Source organism: Pseudorasbora parva, chromosome 7 (genome assembly GCF_024679245.1).
Source record: "Pseudorasbora parva isolate DD20220531a chromosome 7, ASM2467924v1, whole genome shotgun sequence".
NCBI lineage: Eukaryota > Metazoa > Chordata > Actinopteri > Cypriniformes > Gobionidae > Pseudorasbora > Pseudorasbora parva.
Window position 1 is genome coordinate 20,926,580 of NC_090178.1, and position 26,566 is coordinate 20,953,145.

The 26,566-nt window shown below is 38.0% G+C and overlaps 1 protein-coding gene across 13 annotated transcripts in view; it reads left to right on the top strand.

Moving 5' to 3' along the window:
• The window catches only part of mef2d (myocyte enhancer factor 2d), a 72,311-nt gene that overhangs the window by 13,048 nt on the left and 32,697 nt on the right, over positions 1–26,566 (top strand). For 12 of the 13 annotated variants that reach the window (XM_067448527.1, XM_067448524.1, XM_067448532.1 and 9 more), the window contains exons 2-3: positions 22,279–22,707; positions 25,834–26,037. In XM_067448527.1, the coding sequence (XP_067304628.1) occupies positions 22,654–22,707; positions 25,834–26,037 (258 nt within the window). In that variant the 5' untranslated portion in view covers positions 22,279–22,653. Of the gene's footprint in view, positions 1–13,758; positions 13,907–22,278; positions 22,708–25,833; positions 26,038–26,566 lie in introns of those variants that run through there. The other variant, XM_067448525.1, reaches the window with a different exon arrangement.

Consider the following 26,566-nt stretch of genomic DNA (forward strand, 5'->3'; position numbering starts at 1 on the left):
GCACTTTGCCCGGAAAGGTCACGCCTCTTACCATAACGGGGAGATGCAAGCGCTGAATGTGCGCTCTTCTCCACGTGGGAGAGCAACAAGACCACGGCCCCTTTTTTGCGTGTTCTTGTGGGCGGAGGGTTAGTCAACAAACGGTTCTAGTGACGTCATTTCATCCCTGCACTTCCTGCTGTAGTCCAAACCGGCCGTTCGCTGTAGGCTTTGAAAGGGAACTTCTGTTAAATAAAATATCTAGCTTGGCATTGAACTTTGAGCTTTATAATTTTACAGGTATTGTTTATGCTCTAACAGCAACATTACACACTAACCAAAGTTTGAAAGATGGAATCACGAAGAACGGGACCTTTAACGGTCCGTCTGGAAACAAATGCCGTGGCGCTAAACCCCCTCGTTGAAGAAGAACTGCGCTTAAGCCGATGAGGGATCAACTAAATGCTGTATTTTTAGAAGTATGTGAAGTTTGAGGCTCCATTGTTGCTCCACAACATTCTTGAATGAATCATTTATAGATCTGTTTTTCTGATCTGTCTGACTGGTCGGTCTGTTATTGCAGGGACATTGACTTTACATTTTCACATCCTTAAAGGGGGGGTGAAACACTCAGTTTCAGTCAGTGTCATGTCAATCTTGAGTACCTATAGAGTAGCATTGCATCCTGCATATCTCCGAAAAGTCTTTATTTTTTTTATAATTATATAAGAAAGATGCGCTGTTCCGACTCTTTCCGAAAAAACCAGAGCGGGTGGGGGCGTGTCGTGTGAGCGGAGCTAAATAATGACGTGTGCACGCTGCTGCTATTGTGTTGAGTCGAGTGCGTCGTAAAGCTGTGTCAACAGCGGGAAAAAAACTTTATTCAAAATAAAAATATAGCTTTTAATCAGATACAGCCATACATCTATGATCCGGAATCAGACCCAGAGGCTGCAGTTGAACAGGAGCACCAGCAAAAACGACTAGAGCAGGACGTCTCTATGTGGTACAAGTTATACACTAACTATAAAATATGCTTAGCGACTTGTGTTATTTACATATTTATACTTGAATTATATCGTCATATTTTTGTCTTTGAAGGTGTACATGTGGGAAGTGCAGTTGTGCACATGTGTGTGTGTGTGTTTACGCGTGGTTTGTGTAGACAATGTAACGTTATTAAGCGGACTGGTTTTGCACGGCAGGCTAAGTTAGTGTTTACATAGAAAGACACGGAATAGTAGCGCATTTGAATGAAGAAGCGCGCTTATTTAGTTCAACATATTTCCCCACTCTTTGTGTATTGTTGTTTGGAGTGCTTTTACAATACACAAACATAAAGTTACACATATAGTGGCCAGCTAAACAAATGTACACGCACTACACATCGCATGCTCCATTGATCAATTAACTATACGTGATCATGTTTGGGCTACTTGATGAGCATAGGCAAAGACACAGACATTTGAAGCAGTCTCACTCACCGCCTGCGGTTCTAACGTTGGGACCTTTATCGTTGGGACTGCTCCATCCTTCAGCATTAGGCGATCGGGAAAATCCGGCGTCGAGCTGGTCCTTGTTTATGAAACAGTCGGCACCGAAATGCAGCGAACAGATATAAACATTCGCGCAACTCAGTTGCTGATCCGGAAAAGCAAATTACATCCACTGTTGCCTTAAGACGGGGTTTTTGGGGAATCTGTGCAGGACTGTCTTGGTCTGGCAACCAAAAACGCACTTTTTTGGTGACATTGTAATTGTGCACATCACCTGTGTGTGCAGCACAGCCTACAAGCCAGCGCTTTGATGGGCGTAGCCTGTTACTTTCGCTCTCTCCCTCTCTCTCTCTCACGCTCTTCCGGTAGAATTGTCCGTAAGGCCCATACAAGGAAATTCCGCCCCCATTAACGTCAAGGGGACGCATGATCGCAAAAAACTTGCCAAAACTTATGACTAACCGGAAGTAGTATTTTTGACAAAGAAATACTCCCATCAAACGTCCACCTTAACTTTTGAAACTTTGTCCATGTTTAGTATGGGATTCCAAGTCTTTAACAGTGTAAAAAGATCAGTATGCATGAAACAGCATTTCACCCCCCCTTTAAACATGACACGGAACAAAGTGAACTGTTGCATGTGTAATGCATGTGTTTGCATTACATGCCAGTCAAACATCGTCTTGGCCAGTCCTTGACCAATGAAAGCTGCGAAAGAGTCCAGTCTTTCTGCCTTCAGTCTGAAGGTCTGGTTACGTGAGACTATCGTCCGACTAGAGCCAGCGGTACGGAACACACCAAAAAACGAAGTCGGCCGACCCTCAAAAACGGCCTGACGTTGCTTGGGGCTTTTATTTATGATTCTAACTTTAATTTAGCTTAAATCTGAGTCCAATTCAGTATAGACAGTGATCCTTTGGTGCATGGCCTTAGTAATCGCTGCTTGCAGCTGCATTTCTCGTTGTTCTGCTATCTTACTTGCTGCTGTCTCTTTCTCTCATGGGGCACTACAGTTCTATGGCAGTACAGCTGTGGTTCTTGTCTAGGGCCATCTGCACACATTGTCTCTTTCGCTCTCGAGGCTCAGTATGGCCGATCTCCGCTACGATTTAATGGAAGATTGCTGGCTGGCCACTTCTCATCACAGGAGATGCAGGCAGCAGTATGGAGAGCCGGGAAATATGCCAGAGAGGGAGGAGGGAGAGGGAGAAAAAAAATCCCCTCTTTCTCCTTCCAATGTGACACACTTAATGTGCGTGTGTGTCTATGAGTGTTTACTCATGTGAATGCACACTTCTCACAGATGAAGCTCTGAAAGCAATTGTGCTCTTGGAACAACAAGGTCGGCCAATCAGATATGGCCATGGGATGCGTTGTTTGTTGAGTTGTATTAAATATTACCTTGTGTTAATGCTTTACTTTCATGAGGTGGATTAATGATTGATTAATTTTTTTTTTAATGCTGTCTCTCTCTCTTCTTATCCCACACATGCTGAAACGTGAATGTTTACGCATCTTTTCCATGATCTGCCTTGAGCGAGGATTTTGTGAATCTTAACCACTACATGTTTTCTTCTGGGGATTACAGCCAATGTTTATATTATTCAAATGCTACATACACACTCTTACAGTCCATCTTGAGGGCAGCAGGCAGCACTTTTATTTCTTCTTTTTTTCTTCTCATTTTGTTGTGTTCTGCTTTGCAAGTCTTTACGAAGTGTTTTACCAATGTAACAGAGCTTTTAAAAAGGCTAGATTGGATTGCTGCACTTCTGTTGTTTGTTTATTGTCTACATTTGAGTCGTTTGAGTCAGAAAGTGTAAAAGTAAACTTTTTTATTATAGAATTGGCATCTTAGTGCACATGACAAACAAATTAAAATGTGGTGTTTGTACTAAAAAAAACTGGATGCTGCTGATACACTACAGTTCAAAACTTTGGGATAGGTTAGAAATATTTTTAATGTTTTTGAAAAAAGTCTTATGCTCACCAAGGCTGCATTTAGTTGATGAAAATACTGTAATATTGTGATATATTATTACAATTTAAAATAATTTTCTATTGTAATAAATATTAAAAGGATATTTACCTTGGAGGTTCACCAAAAAATTAAAATTAGCCCAAAATGAAAAATGTGTCATTTGTATATGACATTCTTCTTTTAGACTAATATAATATATCTGAGTTATATTAAAAATGTCCTGGCTCTTCAAAGCTTTATAATGGCATTGACTTGATGGGTCGTTTTTTAAGTCCATTAAAGTGCATCTATCCATCATATAACGTCCTCCACACGGCTCTGGGGGGTTAATAAAAGGCCTTGTGAAGCGAAGCAATGCATTTGCGTAAGAAAGATATCAATTTTTAAAACTTTATAGACTAAAATAACTAGCTTCCGGCAGTCAGCGTTACACAAGTTGACTTGCGATAAACGAGTAACCCCTGACGCGATGTTCAGGAGCATTGCTTTGATGCCTCTTGTGCATAGAGCTGGGCAACAAACTCAATCTCCTCTTCTTTTATATTAAAATTCTCTGTCATTTTTCTTTAAATATTCTCGTTTTAGACTTCTATTTCATGACCGGTGTTTTGTTTTGCTCTGCTCTATCCTCTGCACTTCTGTGTTCGTCAATATGCTTTAAATGTATTGATATTGTTTTTACACAATTGTGCCACCTCACTTCAGAAGACCTTTATTAACTTTATATAATAACTTTATTAACTTCCTCTCCTCTCCTCTCCTCTCCTCTCCTCTCCTCTCCTCTCCTCTCCTCTCCTCTCCTCTCCTCTCCTCTCCTCTCCTCTCCTCTCCTCTCCTCTCCTCTCCTCTCCTCTCCTCTCCTCTCCTCTCCTCTCCTCTCCTCTCCTCTCCTCTCCTCTCCTCCCCTCCCCTCCCCTCCCCTCCCCTCCCCTATTGGTTACATGCACACAGGTTACATGCTCCTGTGGTTACATGCTCTTAATTCTAGAGTGAGATGCTGTGTGCATGTAACTTTATTTTTTTTGTGTGCTTTATGTATATATTATTAGGTTTGGCAAAAGACCCCCTATGGTGATAATCAAGTTTTAATGTTGTTAATGTGTCTATGTGGTGTTTTCAGTGTGCTTTAAGAAAAACCATGGGCATAGTCAAAAGTCAACACCATTGCAGAGTATGTTCTCCTTAAATCTGCGGTGAACCCAAAACGTGGTTTCTGATGTCACAAACTTCCATTTAGCCAATCACGTCAACATGCGTGTGGGCTTCAGCATATCATCATCATTACTTTGCCTCGAAGCAATAAAAGCCAGGTTATTTTACATATTTTTCTGTGCACATCCAGCAGGCACGCACAAAAAGCCTAATCTCACATAGTACACAAATACTGGATTGAGTCCTCTTTTGCATCGTCTTCAATTGAATGGACAAATACACACAAAATTATTAGGGATGCACTAATACCTTTTTTTCAGAACCGATCCAATCTGATATTAAACATTTTCTGTATCAATCAATTACCAATACCAATGCAGTTTTTTTTAAAGGTGCCCTAGAATGATTTGAAACAATATGTTAAATTGTTCTCTGATATCTACATGGAGGGTATGTGGCTTATTTAAGGGCAAAAATTGTCCAGATACAGTTCTACAGGTCCATTTAGAACCCTATAAATTGTCTCTAGGATGTAATGCTCTGTTTTTGCCTTATTTGGAAGAGTCATTAATATTAATGATTGGCTTATTTCAGCAGCTCACAGCAGTTCTGTTGTTCAGCGAAGCGGCTCGTGAGTCCTGACCGTCCTGACAGAACACAGATCGGCTGAATGACACTTTAAGAAGAAGATCTCAAATGGAGATGGCTAAAATGCAGCCTACTTGTTTACTGGTGTTTTCAGATCATTTGCGCGTGAGAGAGGTTAATTAAATTTTTCATTCTAGGGCACCTTTAAAAAAATTCTATGAATTTCTATACCTTAGGTGTTGAACTGATAATCACTCGATAAACACAACTTCATTATAAAGAATGCTGCTATAAAATACTACTATAAGCTAGATGGTAAATAAATTAGATTGGTGGATAATTCAGCAGCAAAAGTTACAAAATCACGAGTGCACAATAATTGTATAAAATCTAAACATTTAGTGGTGAAAAAATTAACCATAAAAGTGAATAAGTGTAGCTCTAAATCTAGTAAAATGTTACACAAATTACATTCATGAAAAAAAGTACATATATTTATAGAAATAAGGCCTATATGCTAAGAAATTGTATTTATTTTAAATGTATTATCAACCATAATAATCTGTCTGACAATACCCGATCTAACAAATAATGGCAGATCGGAGCCAATACCAATACTGAGTGCATCGGTGCATCCCTAAAAATTATGTCAAGGTATCCTTGTAAACACAGTCGATTATGTCTAAGTGAACATAAAAAGTTGAGAAAGAAAACACATGTAACAGTATATTGCATCCATGCACACATTCTTAAAGTGACAGCAAGCTAATAAACTTGCTGCTGTCTGTGTCATTACTGTTAATCAAAGAACAAAAGAAAAATATTTTGTTAGATTGTTTTGCAAAAAGACACAGCCTAATGAATATGTTTGCTATCTGAAATGTTTTGTCTCAACTGTTATATACAGCTCTGGAAAAAATTAAGAGACCACTGCAAAATTAACAGTTACTCTGGTTTTACTATTTATAGTTATGTGTTTGGGTAAAATTTAAATTTTTGTTTATTCTATAAACTACTGACAGCATTTTTCCCAAATTCCAAATAAATAATTTGTAATTTAGAGCATTTATTTTCCGAAAGCAACAACTGGTCAAAATAACAAAAAAGATGCAGTGTTATCAGACCTCGAAAAATGGAAAGAAAATAAGTTCATATTCATTTTTAAACAACACAATACTAATGTTTTAACTTAGGAAGAGTTCAGAAATCAATATTTGGTGGAATAACCCAGATTTTGAATCATAGCTTTCATGCGTCTTGGCATGCTCTCCACCAGTCTTTCACATTGATGTTGGGTGACTTTATGCCACTCCTGGTGCAAAAATTCACACAGCTCGGTATTGTTTGATGGTTTGTGACCATCCATCTTCCTCTTGATCACATTCCAGAGGTTTTCAATGGGGTTCAGGTCTGGAGATTGGGCTGGCCATGATTGGTCTTGATCTGGTGGTCCACAATCCACACCTTGATTGACCTGGCTGTGTGACATGGAGCATTGTCCTGCTGGAAAAAAACAGTCCTCAGAGTTGGGGAACATTGTCAGAGCAGAAGTTATCTTCCAAGACAACTTTGTATGTGGTTTGATTCATGCGTCCTTCACAAAGACAAATCTGCTAAAGCATCCCCAGATCATTCCCCAAATTTCACAGTGGGTGCGAGAGACTCTGGCCTCTTGTAGGCCTCTCCAGGCCTCTGTCTAACCATTAGACAACGAGATGTTTGACAAAGCTGAAAATTGGACTCATCAGAGATGATGACCTTTCTCCAGTCCTCTACAGTTCAATCCTTATGGTCTCTTGCAAACCTCAGCCTGGCTCTTCTTTGCTTCTCATTGATGAAGGGCTTTTTTCTAGCTTTGCATGACTTCAGCCCTGCCCCTAGGAGCCTGTTTCGAACCCTCCTCTCCGTACACTTCACCCCAGCTGCCTTTTGCCATTGTTTTTGTAGGTCACTGGATGTCATCCCATGGTTGTTGAATGACATTAGAATGAGTTGGCAGTCATTCCAGTCAGTGGAGAGTCGTTTCGCCCTCTGTCGGTCTGTAGCTTTGTTGTCCCCAATGTCTGCTGCTTGACCTTGTTCTTATGAGCCGCCGTCTTTGAAATGTTAAGGATGGCAGCAACCTGACATTCACTGTAACCCTCTGCCAGTAAAGCCAGAATTGAACCCTTCTTTTCCTCACACAAAACTTTCCTTTTTTTTTAAACTTTTTTGGCATGGTCAATAGTTATTTTTTGATTCCAATTATTTTTGAGGTACTACTAGCACTGTTTTTGCCATCCAGCTGGTCCTACTGCAAGAGGATAGTGATGACAGAAGTGTTTTTTTTAAATACTTTTCCTCATTAAATAAGATTAGGTTCAGGTGATCACCTAATCAGCCCCTCATTCAGTAGAATGAGGTGTGCCTGTGTTGGAATTCAACTTACACTGGAATGGAATGGCTTCCATACTTGTAGAGATGCTGATTTAAGAACAAATTGCAGTGGTCTCTTAATTTTTTCCAGAGATGTATAAGTAGTAGAGATTCATTACGCCGGCCATTAAATTAAATCATTATCAGTGTGGCCAAAAAACAAAGACTGTTTGACTCTGCTCTGACACATTTTTACCTTTATTTTCTTGCTTAATCAGCTGGCAAATTTACATTTATTAAAGAAAAACTATTTTCAGTTACTGATTGAAGAGAAGGCTTGCATGGCAGACCCACGTGATTCTGTTACCATCTGAACATTTTTCTTGCTGCTTACACAGTGAATAAAAACATTTGCTGAGGTTATCAAAGACGCAGACAGAACAGGGAGACTCGCTGTGCTGAGAAAACTGAGAGGAAGAGCGAGGGAGACGGGGAGGCCGCCATCAGAAATAAATAAGCTGCGGTGGAGGAAGGATTTATCGCAGTTCCTGTGCGGTACAAACAGGTGTCCCTGTATGTGTGTGTGGTGATTCGAAGTATAAAAACTTCAGGATGAGAACAAGGGCTGTGTGTTGGGGGTGGAGGGGATGTATAGGGTTAAAGAGGTTGTGCCCTTCCCACCTGTAGCCTGTCAGCTGTTGCCTGTTGAAACGTCAGCTGTTTCTGAGAAGTGTGTGTGCATGTGTTTGAGAGAGAGCAAGTTTCTTTGAATGTTCAGCAGGATGACAGAAACTGTGTGTGTGGGCCACTTCTCTCATGCTAAATACCTTTTGAGAATTAGTTTTTTTAACACCAGAGCTCCATCACTCCTCGCCCTCCAAAACATTGTAGAAAGAAGACATCACCTCTTACGGACAACTGATGACTCTTTGTCATAGCAATGGACCAGACGTTTACTCATGTCTTTGACTGGTTTAGACCGTGATCAGCCCAGCACGTGGAAAGCTGCCATGATATCAGCTAGGCAGGCGTGATATATTGGTACTATACCAATTATCAGCTGGTATTTATCGATTAATAGTCTATGTTGTAGATTGAATTGTTTATGCTCGTGTCCTCTCTTTTTTACAGTTAGATTACCTATGCTTCGTAAAGCAAATTTTTAAAATAATAATAAATTAATAACACTTTTAAATGGTCTTTAGCAAATCTCAATACTATATTATAATGTTGTGATGGTTTTTATTAATTTTGACAAGATAGTATAGAATTTTGGTTACACTTTACAAAAAGGATTAATTTGTTAACATTAGTTAATATGAACAACAATGAAAAATACATCTAAAAATGTTTATTAGTTCATGTTAATTTCAACATTTATTTAGTTACCACAAGTTTTATATTGTTATATTTTTATATTGTTTATTTAGAATAATCATTTTGAACATAATTATCAGGATGATAATTCAGGCAGAATTTTATTGTTATGAATAATTAGCCTATAGAAATATACACCGTAACACAAGCCAATTTTAAGGATGTTCATTGGGATTGCACATTTGCATTTGGAAGCACATTTACACCTTAATTAAATGTGCTCAGAATTTGTCCCAGGCCACCTCCAAATGACATTGATCAGATCACATGTTAATACCAGGTGTAAATGGGGTTATAGAGAATTGTGGGTGGCCTCTTTTGAAAAAAACACCTAGTAACTCCTTTGTAACTTGCTTCAAAATCTTAGCACCTGAATAGCAATGCCTTCACAACATCATTAGATTGTGTTGGCGAGTGTTACATGGAATTTTAAAGAACATTTGGCTTTAAAATATGTTTTTAGAGCAAAATATTGTTCCTTCAAATTTCAGATATTAATTTACTGTAAAGTGCTAAACTTATCATTACTGATTTGGAAACGGGTTAGCTTAACTGGTTTAAAATAAACAATGGTTTAGCATGAGCTTTTTTCTTGTGCCTGTTCAAGAGTTGCTCGAAGGTTCAGAGGAAATGATTTCATGTTGTGGCACCATCTTTTTGAATGGCAGCTGAAGGGGCTTACGCAAAGACAAACAGGTTGCATTGTCTGTTAGGACCCATCTAGCTTCTCTTGACCTTTACCCTTTAGCTGTGAACGTCTGTATAAGCCAAAATATACCATGTTTCTCTGAATTACAGAGCCTTTAGAGATGAAAAAAGGATGGAAGATTCTTTTCAGCACATTGCTTAGATATCAGGGCATGAGAAGAGATTAATGCACTTTATTTTTTTATGGATCAGTTGGATAATTTTTCACTGATGGCTAACTGAAATGTTAAAGTATGTCTAGATGAAGTTGACATTGGTGTGCAGTCCTCAACTCAAGTAATTTGAATAGGACAGGCCTTCTGTTATTTGGTCTGGTTGGTTAAAAGGCCACAAGCGCGCAGCTGTTCCTGGTATGGGAATCTTTTTATGACAGTGCGTTTACTGGGAAAGGGGATATGAACAGGCGTGATGGAGTAACTGATGTTTTTTTTCATCCCACACCTCATACATGGAACAAAACAAAAAAATCCCTGAAAATCACCCTTCTTCCTTATTTTATGTTAATACAGTTTGATTTGTATGATGATTAATGAATAGGGGAAACGAAACGCTATCTGCTCATATCCTTTCAAATCTTCTTTGGTTCATGTTCTAAAGCATTTAAAATGAGTTTACACCGGAGTTGTTCATGAGAGAATTAATAACATGTTTATTATTTAGTAAGGCTTATTAAAAATGAGCAATTAATTTATATCCTGCTAACCTTTTTACTGGCCTCTTTAGAAAAAAAATATTGGTTTTTAGTTGTATGTGTTCTAAAAATGTATTTTTTATTTTTCATAAAAATAATTTCTCTCACTCACTCAATCTTTTTTTCTTTTAGTGGTGTGTTAGCCACACATGTAACCTGAGAGCAAACTGCTCATGAACACTGTAGGGGCCAAGGTTATTATAGTTTTGCTTTTTGAAATTAGTTTTTATTTTATTATCGTTTTCAATTTTGCTACAAATTTCAGTTTAGTTTTAGTTAGTTTTACAAATGGTTTTGCTAGTTTTAGTTTAGTTTTTATTTTGCAAATACATTTCTATTTAGTTTTTATTTATTTAGTTTCAGTTTTAGTTTTAGTAATTATAGTTTAGCAGAGTTACCATAATGAAGTGTAGAGTTTAATCTTACTAAACATCCTTAAGTGAAATAACTTGATAAACGAGCATTAGGGAGGTTTATAAGTTTATAGCCAGGACGGTCTTACAAAACATGCATAAAGTTGGGTCTTCACCTTTGAGCAAAAAAGCTTGAGTCAAACTATGACCTATACAAACAACGATCTGGAGATTAAAAATGAAATAAATTATATTTTGATATTAAAAAATTATATTTGATATTATTGACATAGGCTAATACTCAGATGATCTATCTTAAAGAACAAAATAAATGTTCAAATATAACAAAATAAATAAAATATAAAAGTAAAAATTATAAATTCAAGACAAACTCATTCATAACAAAGATGAAATATTGTTAAACAATTAAAATCTTATTTTAATTTCTTCAGTAGTACAATGTAGGCTAGCAGCGTAAGACCACAGCTAAAGTCATCTGAATACAGCCAACACACACTGTTGTGCTGTGTGTGTGTGTGTGTGTGTGTGTGTGTGTGTGTGTGTGTGTGTGTGTGTGTGTGTGTGTGTGTGTGTGTGTGTGTGTTGTGCTATAATTGTAAAGGGGACCAATGTCCTCACTTATCTAGTAAAATATTATGATAACTGACTAGTGAGGACATTTGACTGGTCCTCACTAGTTAAAAAGGCTTATAAATCGGCCAAAACATGTTTTTATTTAAATCTATTGTTTTGCACGTTCTTGGGATGGGTAGGTTTAGGGATAGGGATTGGGTCAGGGGATATAAAATATAACCTGATATAAAATCAAAGGAAGTCCATGCAATGTCCTCACTTATATAGTGAAACAAACGGTGTGTGTATGTGTGTCCTGGTATTCCCTACTTTGTGGGGAAATGTCTCCACACAGATAATAATATTATTAGTAGTAAATGATTATGATAACACCTTTGAGCCTGTCAATATTATGCAAACATGAAATCTCAAACGCACAGTAGGCTAGTACTTGCTACTATAGTTGCTGACTTTTGCGCCTGCGTCTCTCGTCGCGTCAGAAACGGCATTCTAAAACAGTGAGCTTAAGTTAAAAGAAGTTCAACGTGCATTTCATTACCTTCTGTTATTTCCCATTTCACTGCCACGGACGCATTGATTCTTTGTGAACTGCCGTTTAGGACTGGCGATGTGTTGCCTGTCTGCACCATAGACCGGTAGGTCTGCACGCGTCCGTCACTCAGATCACTTCACGCGCAGTAGCGCAATATACAGACACTCCCTCGACCGCCACAGTCAGATTTTCCACCACATTAAAGAGAGCTTATTAATAACGAAAACGAATATTTATTTTTGCTAATTATTATTTTATTTCAGTTAGTTTTTTAGTAAGAGTAGTTAGTTTCGTTTAGTTTTAGTTTTTTATTTATTCTGATTTTTTAATTTTATTTCAGTTTACGAAAATGTTTTTTGACCAATAGTTTTAGTCTTAGTTTCAGTTTTCGTTTACGAAAATAACCTTGGTAGGGGCTAGGCGCCGTTTATTTTTTATTTACTTTTCTCCTGTTTTTGCTTAGTTAATGAGATTCTTCATAACTTCATTGAACCACTGGAGTCACATGGACTATTTTAACAATATCTTTACTATCTTTCTGGGCCTTGAAGTTGGTAATTATTTTGCTGTATATGTGTGGTCAAAAAGGTCTTGGATTTCATCAAAATTACTTGATTTGCATTCTGAAGATGAATGAAGGTCTTACCGGTTTGGAACGAAATTAGGATGAGTAATGAATGACAGAATTTTCATTTTTGGGTGAACTAACCCTTCAAATGTATTTTTGCTGCAAAATTATGGCATACAATGTGAAAAAAAGTACTGATTGCTTTGTATTTTTCCCTTCAAATGTATTTTTGCTGCAAAATTATGTCATACAATGTGAAAAAAGTACTGATTGGTTTGTATTTTTGCTTTTAAGACTATCACAATTAACTTTTGTAATTTTGACAACCTCATCTGTGTTAGCCAGCTAGTTAGCATTAGCCAATGCTATGTGCACTAGGCTGTAACTTCCATAGACGTTGTTAAGGACACTGTCCCCTGTATTCAGATGAAAGTGTTTCTACATGGTTGTGATGTTTAGTGTTATTACTTTTGATCCCAAGCCTGAATAAGTGATTCTTGCTGTACAAAGAGAGTGAAAGATAGTTAACAAGGAAACAGGACCTTAGCAGACTGATGACCAGTCAATTGTTTTTGTTGTTTTAGCAATTGTGTCCTCTTGATTTTGGCTTGGGTGTGTTACGTCTAAGATGTTTGTATATTTTTTTCTCTTACTAATGGCAGATTTCCAGCTCGATATAGCATAGGGAGGGTTTAATTCCCCCCTTCTCCTATCCAAAACATTTATCCATATAAGTTACTCTTTGTGAGAAACCACAGTGTCCAGACCTCCCTCTCAACCCGTAATGTTCTCAGTGCCAGAGCGTGATTTGTGCCCAAAATGTTTTTTGTCCCTCCCATTGGAAACTCATTGACATTGCAGTTTTACAAACCCATGACCTTTGCATTCCCACACCCCCTGAAAAACCCTTCTGAGATTTTGAGGTCAGGAAAGGGCGCATCTTCAGATTTGTTCTTGGGGAAACCGTTATTGTTTTTTCGAAAAGACTGTAGGCTTAAAAACAGCAGGTTATAGCTACCGTTCAGAGCTACCGGCGTGGGGTGTCGCTTGCAGAAGCTTTAGACCCAAAAAGTTGAATTTCCTACAGCTGTGACAGCAGAGACATTGCACGGGGGTGTCAGAACAAAAGGTGTGCAGGCAGCTGCCAGGACATTTAACACACACATGTACAGGCAGTAGAACAGAGGATTTAACATACTGACAAGCGTCCCAATCCTGACACCCATCCACCCTCTCAATTACATCCAAAGACACTGATGGATTGAAGGCAGTTGCTAAAGGCATATTAGGGCAAAGGGTGAGAGGGGGAGGAGGGGGTCTTAGAGGAGGGCTGGGGGTCTGAGCGCTCTGCATTAGAAGCTCATTGCTGAACTGGTCTCCGCTGTCAGCCAGTCATAGGTCACGGGACAAGCTATGCTGTAGTCTGCTTGGATTTTATTTGTTGCTTGATCGGGTCAATGCAGAGGAACTTTAAGCACACGAGACTGTGAGGATCGCATCTGGTGCTTTTTGCTCATCTCTACTTATAAGGGGTAAGAAGGAACTTAACGTGATACCAATAATGCTACTTTTACCCTGTGTGACGTGAAGATTAATTTTTTAATGTAGTTCGTTTCATACATGAACACTTCAGTTTCGTGTCGCATTTCATTTTTTTGCGGAAACTAGAGCGATAATGTCCTAAAATAATAATCTAGTTTGTTTTTCAGATTTGTATATTCCGTAAACGTCACTAAGAGATCAGGTTGACTTCAACAATGTGTTGCCTTCAGGGTATTTCCGAGCGTTGAAGAGTGGTGTGGTGTGACAGGACCATGTGCTGTACTGCATGACAGCTTCACTCTACACACAGAGCAGTTCACATATCTGTCTGCCTCTCTCAATCTCTTTCTTTTGCTTTTTGTGCACTCCTTCCTTACAGTGTTTGAAAAGGAATTCAGTAGTATTTGGTTATACTGTCTAATGGTTTCAACCACGGTATTAGTCTTAGTTTAATATAAAAAACACATACACTACAGTTCAAAAGTTTGGGGTCAGTACCTTAAAATGAAAAGATTAAGGAACCGAGATATTAAATTGCTCGAAAGTGATTTATAATCTTTTATAAATCAACTTATATGATCAATATAAGCTTGATCTTGCTTGATTCATACATTATTTCCTTTTAATATTGACATACAGGATCGTCTTTGTGTTTGGCTATATATATATATATATATATATATATATATATATATATATATATATATACTTATTTTCCTCTATATATATATATATATATATATATATATATATATAATATATAATATATATATAGTGAGGAAAATAAGTATTTGAACACCCTGCTATTTTGCAAGTTCTCCCAATTAGAAATTTTGGAGGGGTCTGAAATTGTCATCTTAGGTGCATGTCCACTGTGAGAAACATAATCCAAAAAAAAAAAAAATCCAGAAATCACAATGTATGCTTTTTTTACTATTTGTATGATACAGCTGCAAATAAGTATAAGGGAATGGGCAATAATGTATGAATGTTTACAGTTGCGAGTGCTGTGGCAAATCAGATTATTGTGTCTCGTTTTCTTGCATAACTTCTTTCACCCTTGAGCTTTTCTACAGAAACACGAGTGACATCTTTTACCTGTCTTCTGATTGTGATTTTGATATATTACCTAACCAACAAGTTTATCTTTTGTTTGAAAACAAAAACAAAACTTTTGTTTGGTTGTGTAACCAACCGCTTACATGACGTGGTCATGACGAACCGCTGGCAACACACCCTGCCTTCCAATTGTCACATTGATGTCACCAGCGTTTTGCTGCAAGGGAAGGTGTGTGCGTCCCCAAGACCTTTAGCGGTGGGGTCGTGGTGGGTGTGAAGGATTTACCTGACCCGAGAAAAAGCATGTTAGCCTGCCTGTTGGTATTTGCAGACTCATGCAGTGGCCTGAGAGTTTTGTAGCAAGATGAACTCGGGTCTGTTAGGCTGTGGCAGTAAACTGTCAAGTTTGACCACATTGTCCACACTGATGGAAACGATAAGCTGGTGTAAACAACAGACTATAGTACTGAAGACAACACACCAGACAAATGTGTTACTTCTGTCCGCAAGTATTTTGTTTGTCAAATGAGTCTGACTGACTGACACACATACACACACACCAAAACATTTTTAGGGTAATCTAGCATTGTAGTTTGCTTTCAAAGTTGACAGGACGACAGCAGCGGTGTGATTCACAAGACCACGGATCCATTACACCCCTCCCCCTGAAATGCTGTCCTTGCAGTGCCGTACCTACCGCCCTCCCCCACCTTAGGGATTGGGTTACACTTGTGGTTTGGCAGACATTACGCCACCCATCTCCTCGCTCCTGGAGAAGGTCCAGTGACGGCTCTCAGCATCAAACCCCGCCGTATCATCAGTATACGTTGTGTACTGGACAAACGGCTGTGTTGAAAAACAGAAATCATGCGCTGCGGTCAGCAGCCGAGTAGCCATATTGGACAGGGTGAGTTCCTGCCGTGCGGGGAGGTTGAGTCAACAGGCTGGAAATATCCTGCAGTTGGTGCTGGCAGAACAACCCCAAGGTTGGAGTAAATCGCTGGAGGGTCTCACAGGGCTCCATTTTTGCCCTAGTTTAGCCACGGCTAGTGTTTTGAACAGCACTCTGCTCAAAAAAAGCCTATTAGAGTGAGTGTGTCTCCTCAAAACACTTTTTCTCCAAGCTTGTTTTTTGTTGTCTTTGTGAATCATATAGCCAAGGAGCTTGCTTTGATTTCCTTCTACTTTAGTACAGATTTGGGAACTGAGCTTAAAATCAACATGAGACAGTATTTTGGTTTCATAATAATAGATGCACCGATATTAATATTCTGGCTGGTACTGATATATCGATGACTAATCATTTTCATGACTTTGACTTTTTAAGGCAGATAAATGGTCAAATGTTTGGCTATTGTATCTAAATGAATTAAAATAACTTTAAATGTTAAAGTGTATATTCTTTTTGAGATTTTCTAAAGATTACATTTAATAGTGTTATCAAATTATTAGTGTTTTAAAGATTAATTTGACTGATACTTTTAAGTGTATGAAGTCTTTAATAGCAGCTGATTATTAATATGGTGTCCATCCCTATCATTTTGTGATTTATTGTCAAATTGAGATTTTCGGCATCATCATTTCCAATTTATATACTGACACTTTTTTTTTTTTTTTTGAATTATTATTATTGTGTGTGTGTGTGTGTGTGTGTGTGTGTGTGTGTGTGTGTGTGTGTGTGTGTGTGTGTGTGTGTGTGTGTGTGTGTGTGTGTGTGTGTGTGTGTGTGTGTGTGTGTGTAAATGTTGTGTAAAATAAATGTACATTTCAGTAAGATTGTGAAAGAAAATTTTCACTTAAGTTATATTTGCATTCCATTGGTTCTTTCCAGAAATTTGTTGTTGAAATGTTGGTCACCATTCACATCCATTATACTTCCATTATCACAACATGTCTTCTGCAGAGGCACCCATCTGCATGCTTAGCTTTCTTTCTCAGTACTAAATTACTTTTATTGGTTCTGGGACGGCTGAGATATTGTCACCGGTGACAGACCTGTGGTCATGGGGCATTTTGTATAGCGCCAATGTATGGAAACTGTTAATGGCCGAATTAAACAACTCTCTGTCCCAGTCGGTGACCTCCCGCTCTGAGCTGGGAAGGTGATGGATTTCTCAGCACAGCTTTGGACCTGCTCCAAGCCCAGTTCTGGCACGGTCTCTTATCTCCAAGCCCCAGGCCACTCTGCCTCTAGTTACAGGCAGGGATAACAAAACTGGACTCTCTCACACACACCCCGTGGAGGAGATATGCTTACACACACATACGCGCTCGTGCAGAATACCATATGCCCACACATGGATGAGGGCAGCGTGCTCTTATCCCAGCGGACCTCTGGTACTTCAGAGTCCTTGCGAGAATAACTGTCCAAACGTGTGGGTCTGAATTGATCGAAGATTGAGAATTTATCTGTATAGTAAAAGGTCACATACTCATGACTTTTTTTTTTCTCTTGGGTTCTTCTTGACTAGCAGCATGTGTCTGTGGACGTGTTTACACCAAGGTGTTTTTCTCGCTTGTTTGCAGGCCTGTGTAAATGTTGTTTTGCTTATGTTGCACGCTAAAGCTTGGTTCCGCAGGATTTCCTCAGTGGTAGGAGCAAAGCCGCAACTCAAAATGATGACACCTTCCCCTGTATGTGTGTATGACAGCTGCATCTTACAACAGCTCACCTTTGTGCACTGAAAGCAGTGAGAAATTACTTCTGCTAACATGTGTGTGGGGTGTGCACTCGTGCATAAAATGCGCGTATATTTGCTGTACATCGGTTTATTTTCATGAATGTGATTCATTTTCAAGATAGGAAGGTTTTTGTCTATGTTGCAGGGGGTTCCCCTAGTTTTGAAAACAGAGAGGAACTGATGTTTTATCTGTAACTTTCTTTGTTTATTCTTTATTGTTTATTGGTGGTGTTTGTTCAGTTTCATATAGGGTAGAGATCTGAACAAACCCCAAACCCTGAGTATTAAACTTGCCTTGTCCCACACCATTTGTGCTATGGATTTAAGATTAACACAGTTAACTAGTTGCTTATTAGCATGCATATTATTAGGATATTGGCGGTTTATCAGTACTTATAAAGCACATGCTAATGCCTTATTCTGCATGACTGTATTCTACATTGCTTAAAGGGATAGTTCACCCAAAAATGAAAATTTGATCTGTATCTGCCTACTTCCAGGGCATCCAAGTTGTAGGTGTGTTTGTTACTTCAGTAGAACGCAAATTAATATTTTTAACTCCAACCGTTGCCGTATATTGCATGACTCCAATTTATCCCTTTAATCCTACCCATTGGCTAAATTTAACAACTACCTAACTAACAATTAATATGCAGTAATTAGGGGTTTACTGAGGCAAAATCATAGACTTGGACCCTAAACTAAAGTGTGACTAAAGTTAAATGATTCTTCAAATCGTGCAGCTTTTTGAGGTGTGCTTTTTTTTGCTGCAGCAGCAGCAGCAGCAATCAGACCTTTCACTTAGCAGTTGATTAAACTGCATTAAAAAAAAGTTAAGAGAATCTCTGAAGGATCTGGACTCTTGACTTGTAGCACGTCCTAGCAACCACATAGAAAGGTGCCAAAAACCACACAGGATAGCTTAACACTCTGGCGTTGTGGTGGCAGGTGTTGTACAGGCAAGCACCACTCGTTTTTCTGAGAAAATGTAAGAATGTTGTTTGTTCGGTCGTTTTGTCTTCACAAACTGTAATATAGATTTTATTTTTTACCATAAAACCCTTGAATAAATATTATTTTATTGTATTTTATTTATTTTAATATTTCCTTGATTGTTTTATATTATGTGTTAAAATTATTCCATTAAATAAAAATTTTAATTAATATCTTAACTTTGACCAGCCCTAAAGAAATGTTCCCCCTAGTTTTTTTTTTTGTCGACACCCTAGCACCCTCCCCTAGGACTGAGTTTGAAAACCTCTAGATTAGGGAATAAATTGATCAATTAACAGCATTATCAAATGGTACTTCATGAGTCTAACTGTGAGGAACCGCAGTCTGAGGACACTTTCCAGGTCCCTTGTGAAGCGACTGAGATCAGAGTTGGGAATTAGCCCCTCTCAGCACTCACAGGGTGAAAGGTCAAACTCTGACTCTCATTGCCGATAAAGAAGTCTTTTCATGTCTTGGCCCCACAGACCAAAAACACACAGACTCCTAGTTGCTTTGAACTCAAGCCTGCGCTGTTGATGGCCTGCCGCGGAAACCTTTCCTGTCGACATTTGGAGGCAAAAATCTCACATAAACATACATGCACACACACACACACGCGCACTCATACACCACACACCAAGTTTTACTGTGAGCTTGTGAGAAGGGACTGTTTTTTCATGCCTAGCAGCTTAGACCGTATATAAGACTACGCTAGTGCGTTCTGACCTTTTCTGTTAGTACAAATAAAAGTGACTGAATATGTAGTCCTAGATGCCTTTCTCAGTTGTTCATTCTGAAATAAGAACACCAAAGTTCATGGCTTTTGTTTCTATTAGCTTCCACCCTTTAATTAACTCTGATGAACGACATACCAAAAAGTCATTCTTTTCTAATGGAGCGTAGTACAGGAGCTGCATGGAGTTCCTTTGAATATGCAGATTTTTCAAGCTTGAATTGAACTTTGGTTGTGTCTAAATATTTAAACTTTTGCGGCTTGATTGAATGCAAATGCCAGACTGGATGTAATAGTAATAATTTTATGATTATTACACATTTTATTAGGATAATTTGCCGTGGAAAACCTACTGTCTGTTTTTCTTTCAATTTAACATAGTGCCACTTGTGTATTTTTTTTGTGGATATGGATATATTCTTTATTTGTTCATTTTAACATGGTGAATTAGTAAAGGATAATGGCTGATTCACAATAATTTTGAAGATAAATATGTCAATGTTAAAAGTTGGTTTTAACAAATGAAGTGTATGATCTCTGTACACTTCTCCCTGTTAACAAACCTTTCCCTCTGCTTTTTCTGTGCAGCCATCCACCTTTCCATTGATCAACCATAACTGCGCAGTTATGGGCCAAAAAACATTGTTTTCATATTCCGTTTACTTGCACTTAAGAGCTTGTGATGGTGATATTAATTTCCTGCTGCTGCTCTGACAGAATAAATAGCCCAGGAGAGTTGCAACTTTTGCGTTCTCACGGTGCCATCGGCCAATCAGAATTTAGATGTAATTTTGAGATGTCTAACGGCGACCCTTTGAAAGTATTTACTTTACCAGAAGGAATTTGTTTGGCAGGAATAAGGTGAAAGAGCTTTTCCAGTTGCTCTTTTTGCAGGTTTTTAAAGTGGACTGTAGGCTTATTAAATGTGTAAGAGGCCTATAATTGATGTTAAGTCTGGACTGACATTGTGCTATTTTTTGCTGCTTTTTATTGCATGGAAAGTGGCAAGAAAGCGACAACTGTTAATTCAAGTTGTTCAAAGTCAGATAGTGCACATAAGATTGTCTCTGAGTATGTGCACTCTGACCCGAAAGGGGAAATGAGGAAGTTTGCAGGCCTCCCTGATCAGGGAGTCTGCTTGTGTCAGCAGTCATGTGTTGATGTGTGAGCGTGAGTGTGTACAGTCTCGATGTATATATAGAATCCTGTTTTAAGCCTCAGGTTGTTTTTTAATCGAAGGCTGAGATAATAATAGCATGTTTTAAAATTATCTTGGCCCATATGACAATTCTTAGGCTGCAGTAAATGTATTCATGCAGCCAAGCCATTCATTCATATACGCACACAAACTTGTGCCGTCAAGCTCAAGGCATCTGTTCTCACTGTTTGTTTCTACATGCTTTTTTTCCCCTTCCTATTATTATTATTATAAAGTGAAAAATGTCCTTTCCATGTTGACTAAACTAAAAACGGCTAAAAGGGGGACTTGTTTGTGAGAGAACACTGAGAGAGCTGCAGGATAAAACACTCAAACACAGACACTTCAGCAGGTGTTTTTCTACAGGTGAAGATGCTTCAGCTCTGTAAAAGCAGCATCAGAGTTAGTGGTTTATGAACGTGAACACATAATCAGGCTCTGTCAGGCTGCAGAAAGGGGCTTTGCCCAGGCGTATAGGTGGATGTCATGCTAAGCTATGTATGGTTTGGGGGAAACCCAGCTATGGTGGACGTGAGGTTTGCCTAATCTGACCAGGCAAATCTTTATAAGGGTTCCCATCATGACCGTTGAAATGAACTAAATCTGAAAAGGTCTTGAAAAATAAATGGAAGTTTCTCTAGTGTGTTTTTTTTCTTTTCTTTTCTTGTATTTAATTGGTTCTAAATAAGTTTTTATCTAAAATGACTCTTAGTCAGTCCAATTGCTATAAAAGGATTTCTAAAAATCAGGGGAATATAAAAGAGATTTACTAACTAGACAATGTGGGAAATTTGTGGGCTTGAAATTCACCCTTCATTTGCTAAAATGTGGGGGTGAGTGACAGACATGATTTGACAGGCTAACCAGTTAAGGTTTTGTGTTAGAAATGGATTTACGAATAATATTTAATCAAGATTTTTATCATCATAAAATGACAGAAGCATGTAGCAGAATTGAAATTCTGCTACTTTTTACTGGGCTGTTAATTTTGTTCAATTAATTATTAGAATTTTGCAAATATTGTTATACATCACTGTTCAAAAGTTTGGGGTCAGTGAGATTGAAAGAAATTAATAATTTTATTCTGCAAGGATACATTAAATTTAGCAAAAGTTAGAGTAAAGCTATTTACAGTGTTACAAAAATATTTTTTATTTTAAATAAATGCTTTTTGTTTGAACTTTCTGTTCTTCAAAGAATCCTGAGAAATAATATTGTGGATTACACAAAAATATTAGCGCAGCTCAATTGTTTTCAGCATTAAATAATAAGAAAGATTTATTTTTTGAGTACTAAAGAATGATTACTGATGGATTATGTGACAGCTGAAATAATGACTGCTTTGCCATCACATGAATAAATTAGAACAAGAAAAGTTATTTTATTGGAATAGTATTTCACAATATTTTTTTTAAATTAGCCTTTGCTGAGTCTTCTTTAAAAATATTTTTTTGAAATGTAGTTTTTGTAGTTGTGTGGTTATTTCTGATTAATTTAATGAATTAACCAACATATGTTATAAAAAACGTAGGACATTTAGCAAATATCAAATTGAAAGATCTTCCCTTTGTTCTAAAATCCTTCGATCTTACCATGAAAATAGATATGTATGTAATTTAATGTGAAAGATTGACTGTCCTAATACTTTGCTGTCCTTCCAGTGTTGTTTTTAAGTTCTGTCTTTCTTTACTTTTACAGAATTCATCACAAGACCATCATCATATTCATCACCAGATTTTTCCGGGGGGGTTTGGATATCAGAACAGACACCTGTCGGATGACATGCACCCTGAGCAGACCATGATCTGAAGGCCCTACCAGGAGGCCACACACTTTCTTTCTTCCTTCCCTCCTTCCTTTTTTTATCGGTGGAGGAAGACGGGTGAGCCCAGCTGCCTCAGACAGGTGGCATACGGAGAGAGAGAGAGAGACTCTCTCACACACACACATCTTTATACACAGAGGCGACTAGTCGCTGTTCGTGCTCCTGTAACTGTCTTAAGAAATTTTAACCTCTGACCTCACCACACCCCCAACATTGCCCCCACCCCTGTACGGCCAATCACAGCAGCCATGGGGAGGAAAAAGATCCAGATTCAGCGAATTACAGACGAGCGTAACAGACAGGTGAGTGCACAGCCTGAGTGTCCGCAATGACTATTTATAGTTCAACATAGCAGAATTCCTTTCAGTTTTAAATACATAACTGTAAATAATACATTTCAGGAGCTTTCTCTAAATAAAATGTACCAATTATACACAGGAGAGCCTGCAAGAGATTGTTGCCATTTGAACTGAAATCATTCTTATTGGTTATGACTCTTGTAAGTTGTCTTAAGTTGTATCTGTAGTTTCAAATTAAAATTTCAAATCGTTGTGTTTTTTCAATTTCATTGAGATTTAGTTTGTCTATATCATATTGGCGCTATTTGCTGATTTTTATTTTATTTTTTAATTAATCAGCATCGGACGATATTGGATATATGGTGCATTATATGGTGCATTATAATGTTGTGATACCTAAATTCACATGTTACATTAAAACCTAAAACTAATTTTAATGGATAGTTTGACCGTTTTGAAAAGTTTAGACAAAATAGTATTTAAATATTGGCCAGTATTGGGCATCATGTGATTACATTTAGTTCTTATATGTTTTAGTGTCCGCATTTTAGGGCTGACAAAGTTAACCTTATGTAAGGTTACCTAATATAATGTCAATATGTTTAGTGGCATTACATTTCTACAGGCTCTGTTATTGATATATTGTGGTATTGTTATGTTTAATGAAGTTTAGTTTAATTTATCATAACCTTAAAAAATGTATTTTTATATACTTTCTGTTTTTGTTTAACTATACAAACGACAACAATGTTCATTTTTGCTTTTTTGTAAAAAAAATATATATATTGTTTGTCATGTTCCCTCTTGCTCACCTTCTGTTCTTATTGCTTCCCGTGGTAAAATAGGTAAATCTGGCATATAAAACCAGTTAAATCAGAAACTTCATAACAGTATCGTTTTGAAAGCTTTTAAAGTGATTTACTGTGTTTAGATTAGTTCTACACTCAGCAGTGTGTAGTCTTTCGCTCCGCGTTATTAGAAAGATGGCTGTGAATGTGTTGGAAATGTTTCTTTGGTCACAGTTGTGCTGATAGGTGTAGTCACTCTGACCGGACCAGGTGTGCGTACTCAACCTTAGTCTGCTTCGCTGTGTCAGCGCTCTCTGTCTCCCTCAGGTGTGCCTGACTAATCATATTTTTAACAAAGTTACAAAAAAGTCTTGTAGTTTGGCTGACCCAGATTAGGGCCTCATTTTGTACTAAATATCACTTTGAATTGAGATTTTTTTTAGAAAATTATCTGCCTCTGCACAGCTTGTCCTTTGCACATCTCGGGCAATTAAAGAATTAAAGAGTGTGAGAAGATAATGTGAACTATGGTCTTTGCTGAAGTAAAATGTGCCTTTTAATTACCAAAGTCTTGAATCGAGAGTCAAGACTAGTATATAGGAGAGGTGTAGAAGAACAGAGGGTATCCAGAACTGACAGACGGCAGCAGGTGAGAGAGTGAGATCGAGTCCGTGTGTGCGGTAAAGGTCAGTAGGTAAGCATTCGGCCCTGAGGTTAATTGGATCGAGAGAGGAGCGGGAAGAAGTCAGGTCGCTGCGTCTCAACATTCTTCCCAATAATAAAGTTGTTTTCTCCTGTTGCCATTGGTTACCTGCGAATTCTATTTTTGAAGGCAATTATGTTTGCTGGTGTTTATCCTGGTGCTGGTGGTGTGGAGAGAGGGAACATCAGCTCCCTGATTGTTGAGGTGGAGGAGATTCTTTCAGCTAATGGAAAAGGGCTTTTATTTACAGAGATGCAATCACTGTCTGCTAACACTGTCAAGCTTAAGGTTAAGGAGTCTTGGATTTTAACAGAAAAACTTTTGGTAGCAGGGAGCAAAAAATGGTTGAAAGCTTCCCGACTTAAAATCTCAAGTCAACCTCGGGCTCTGTGCACTGCAAAAGTTCCTAGAGGAGTAGTTCATTCCAGTTCATAGAAATTACTTTCTTACTTTTACTTACTTTTGTTTGAAGAATGTAGTTGGTTCATCTTAACCTTGCTATCACAATGAGTTGGAACTGGAGCTTTCAAGATTGGAAAACAACGCAGAAGCACCATAGAAGTATCATAAAAGTAGTCACTTCAACTTTGGACTGCGTTCTGAAGTTATATGATAGCTTTGTGTGAGAAACAGACCAACTTTAAAGTCATTATTTATATCTTCTCCCGACAATGAGCTGTTATCCTTTGTGAACGGATCATTAAGTCAGTGAGTTGAACTCTAGAATTTGATCAGTCTGAACCCCAAAATATACTGTAATGTACGCTAGGGAATGTATACAGTGTGTGTCGTAAATGTCATCATCAGCGTAGTACGTACACAGCCCAATTTTTCTAACCATGCTCAGCTCAAACACACTAGCTGAATTTGTTTTGCGCTAATTAGTTTGTTCACAAGGTAGCAACACTGGCCTGTCCTTGTTGTTCCACAGTCGAAAAAGAAAAGAAAGAAATGGAACAACAAACTATTTGAGATCGTAACAACATGCCTTGGTTGACAAGCACTTGTGTGGGGTTGGGTGAAGCTAGGTATGACTACAAAGACATTTTTTATCAGTCATAATTTCTGCAGAGAAAAGGCGCAGACATTGGACAAGAATGAAACTTGCTATTGTGCATGTGTGAAGCACCTGTGTTCGCGCATATTTTTAAATGGAGTATACTTTGAAAGGCTATGCGTTTGAATTCACGTTAAAACTGAAATATACTTTGGTCCTGATTCTTGGACAATTTTTTCAAAATCAACTGATTCATTCAAAAGATCCAAATCAACAACTGATACCGCTTTGCTACTTCTATTCTGTTCCTAAAAGGAATCTCTTTTGACTATCATATGACTTTAGAAGACCACATTAATGATACTGTTTTGCATCCTTTTTTAATCTTAAAAGCTCTGATCTTCATTTATTGCAATTGTATATAAATTAAAAAATGTGGGTTCAAGGTTCATACATTTTTTGGGTAGGCTATACCTCTAATCTTTGATAGTATCTTCTGTTTTGTTTCTCCGTAAAAGTATCTAAACATCCTTAAAATAGGGCAGCAAAATTGCTATGTAGTTTTCAGACTCATCCTTCAGATCAATCATCATCTTTTTCTCCCTGTCTAATTTAGTGTTTCTCTCCCTCTCTCTCCACAGGTGACCTTCACCAAACGGAAGTTTGGTCTGATGAAGAAAGCCTATGAGCTCAGTGTGTTGTGTGACTGCGAGATTGCCCTCATTATTTTCAATCACTCAAACAAGCTCTTCCAGTATGCCAGCACTGACATGGACAAAGTGCTCCTCAAATATACCGAGTACAATGAGCCGCACGAAAGCAGGACCAACGCAGACATCATCGAGGTAACACAGAAATACAAGCCCACTAAGAATCCTCCCACTTTCAGGTGGCAGGAAATTGTTTTATTTGATTTTTGGGTCTCATTCATCCTTTATTTTTTTTGCACCTTCTCTTCTTTCCTTCTTTCCTGTCTTTGGTGAACCGTGTTAATTTGGTTGCAGTAGTTCAGTCAATAGTTCTATTTGGTCAGGACTAGTTTTCCCTGAGGAGGCCAGGTAAATTTGTGTGTTTTTCCGAACAGAAACCTTGTTAAAATCACAGAACAAATTACCTACTGTTTTCCGGCCAGCTCATGATTCCTCTGAGAAAGATAGTTTCCAATACCAATGTTTATAATTGTGATTAATTTTTTGCTTCTCCTCATTTATTTTGACCTTTGTCGAACACTGCAACTAAAGCTATTACATAGTGCTCTTTCATTATGGATTTAGACCATGCTAATACCATGCTAATTTGACTTAAAATGTTATCTTCTACATGGTACTCGAATGAAATTCTAAGAATATAATGGTATTGCCATGGTACCAAAAT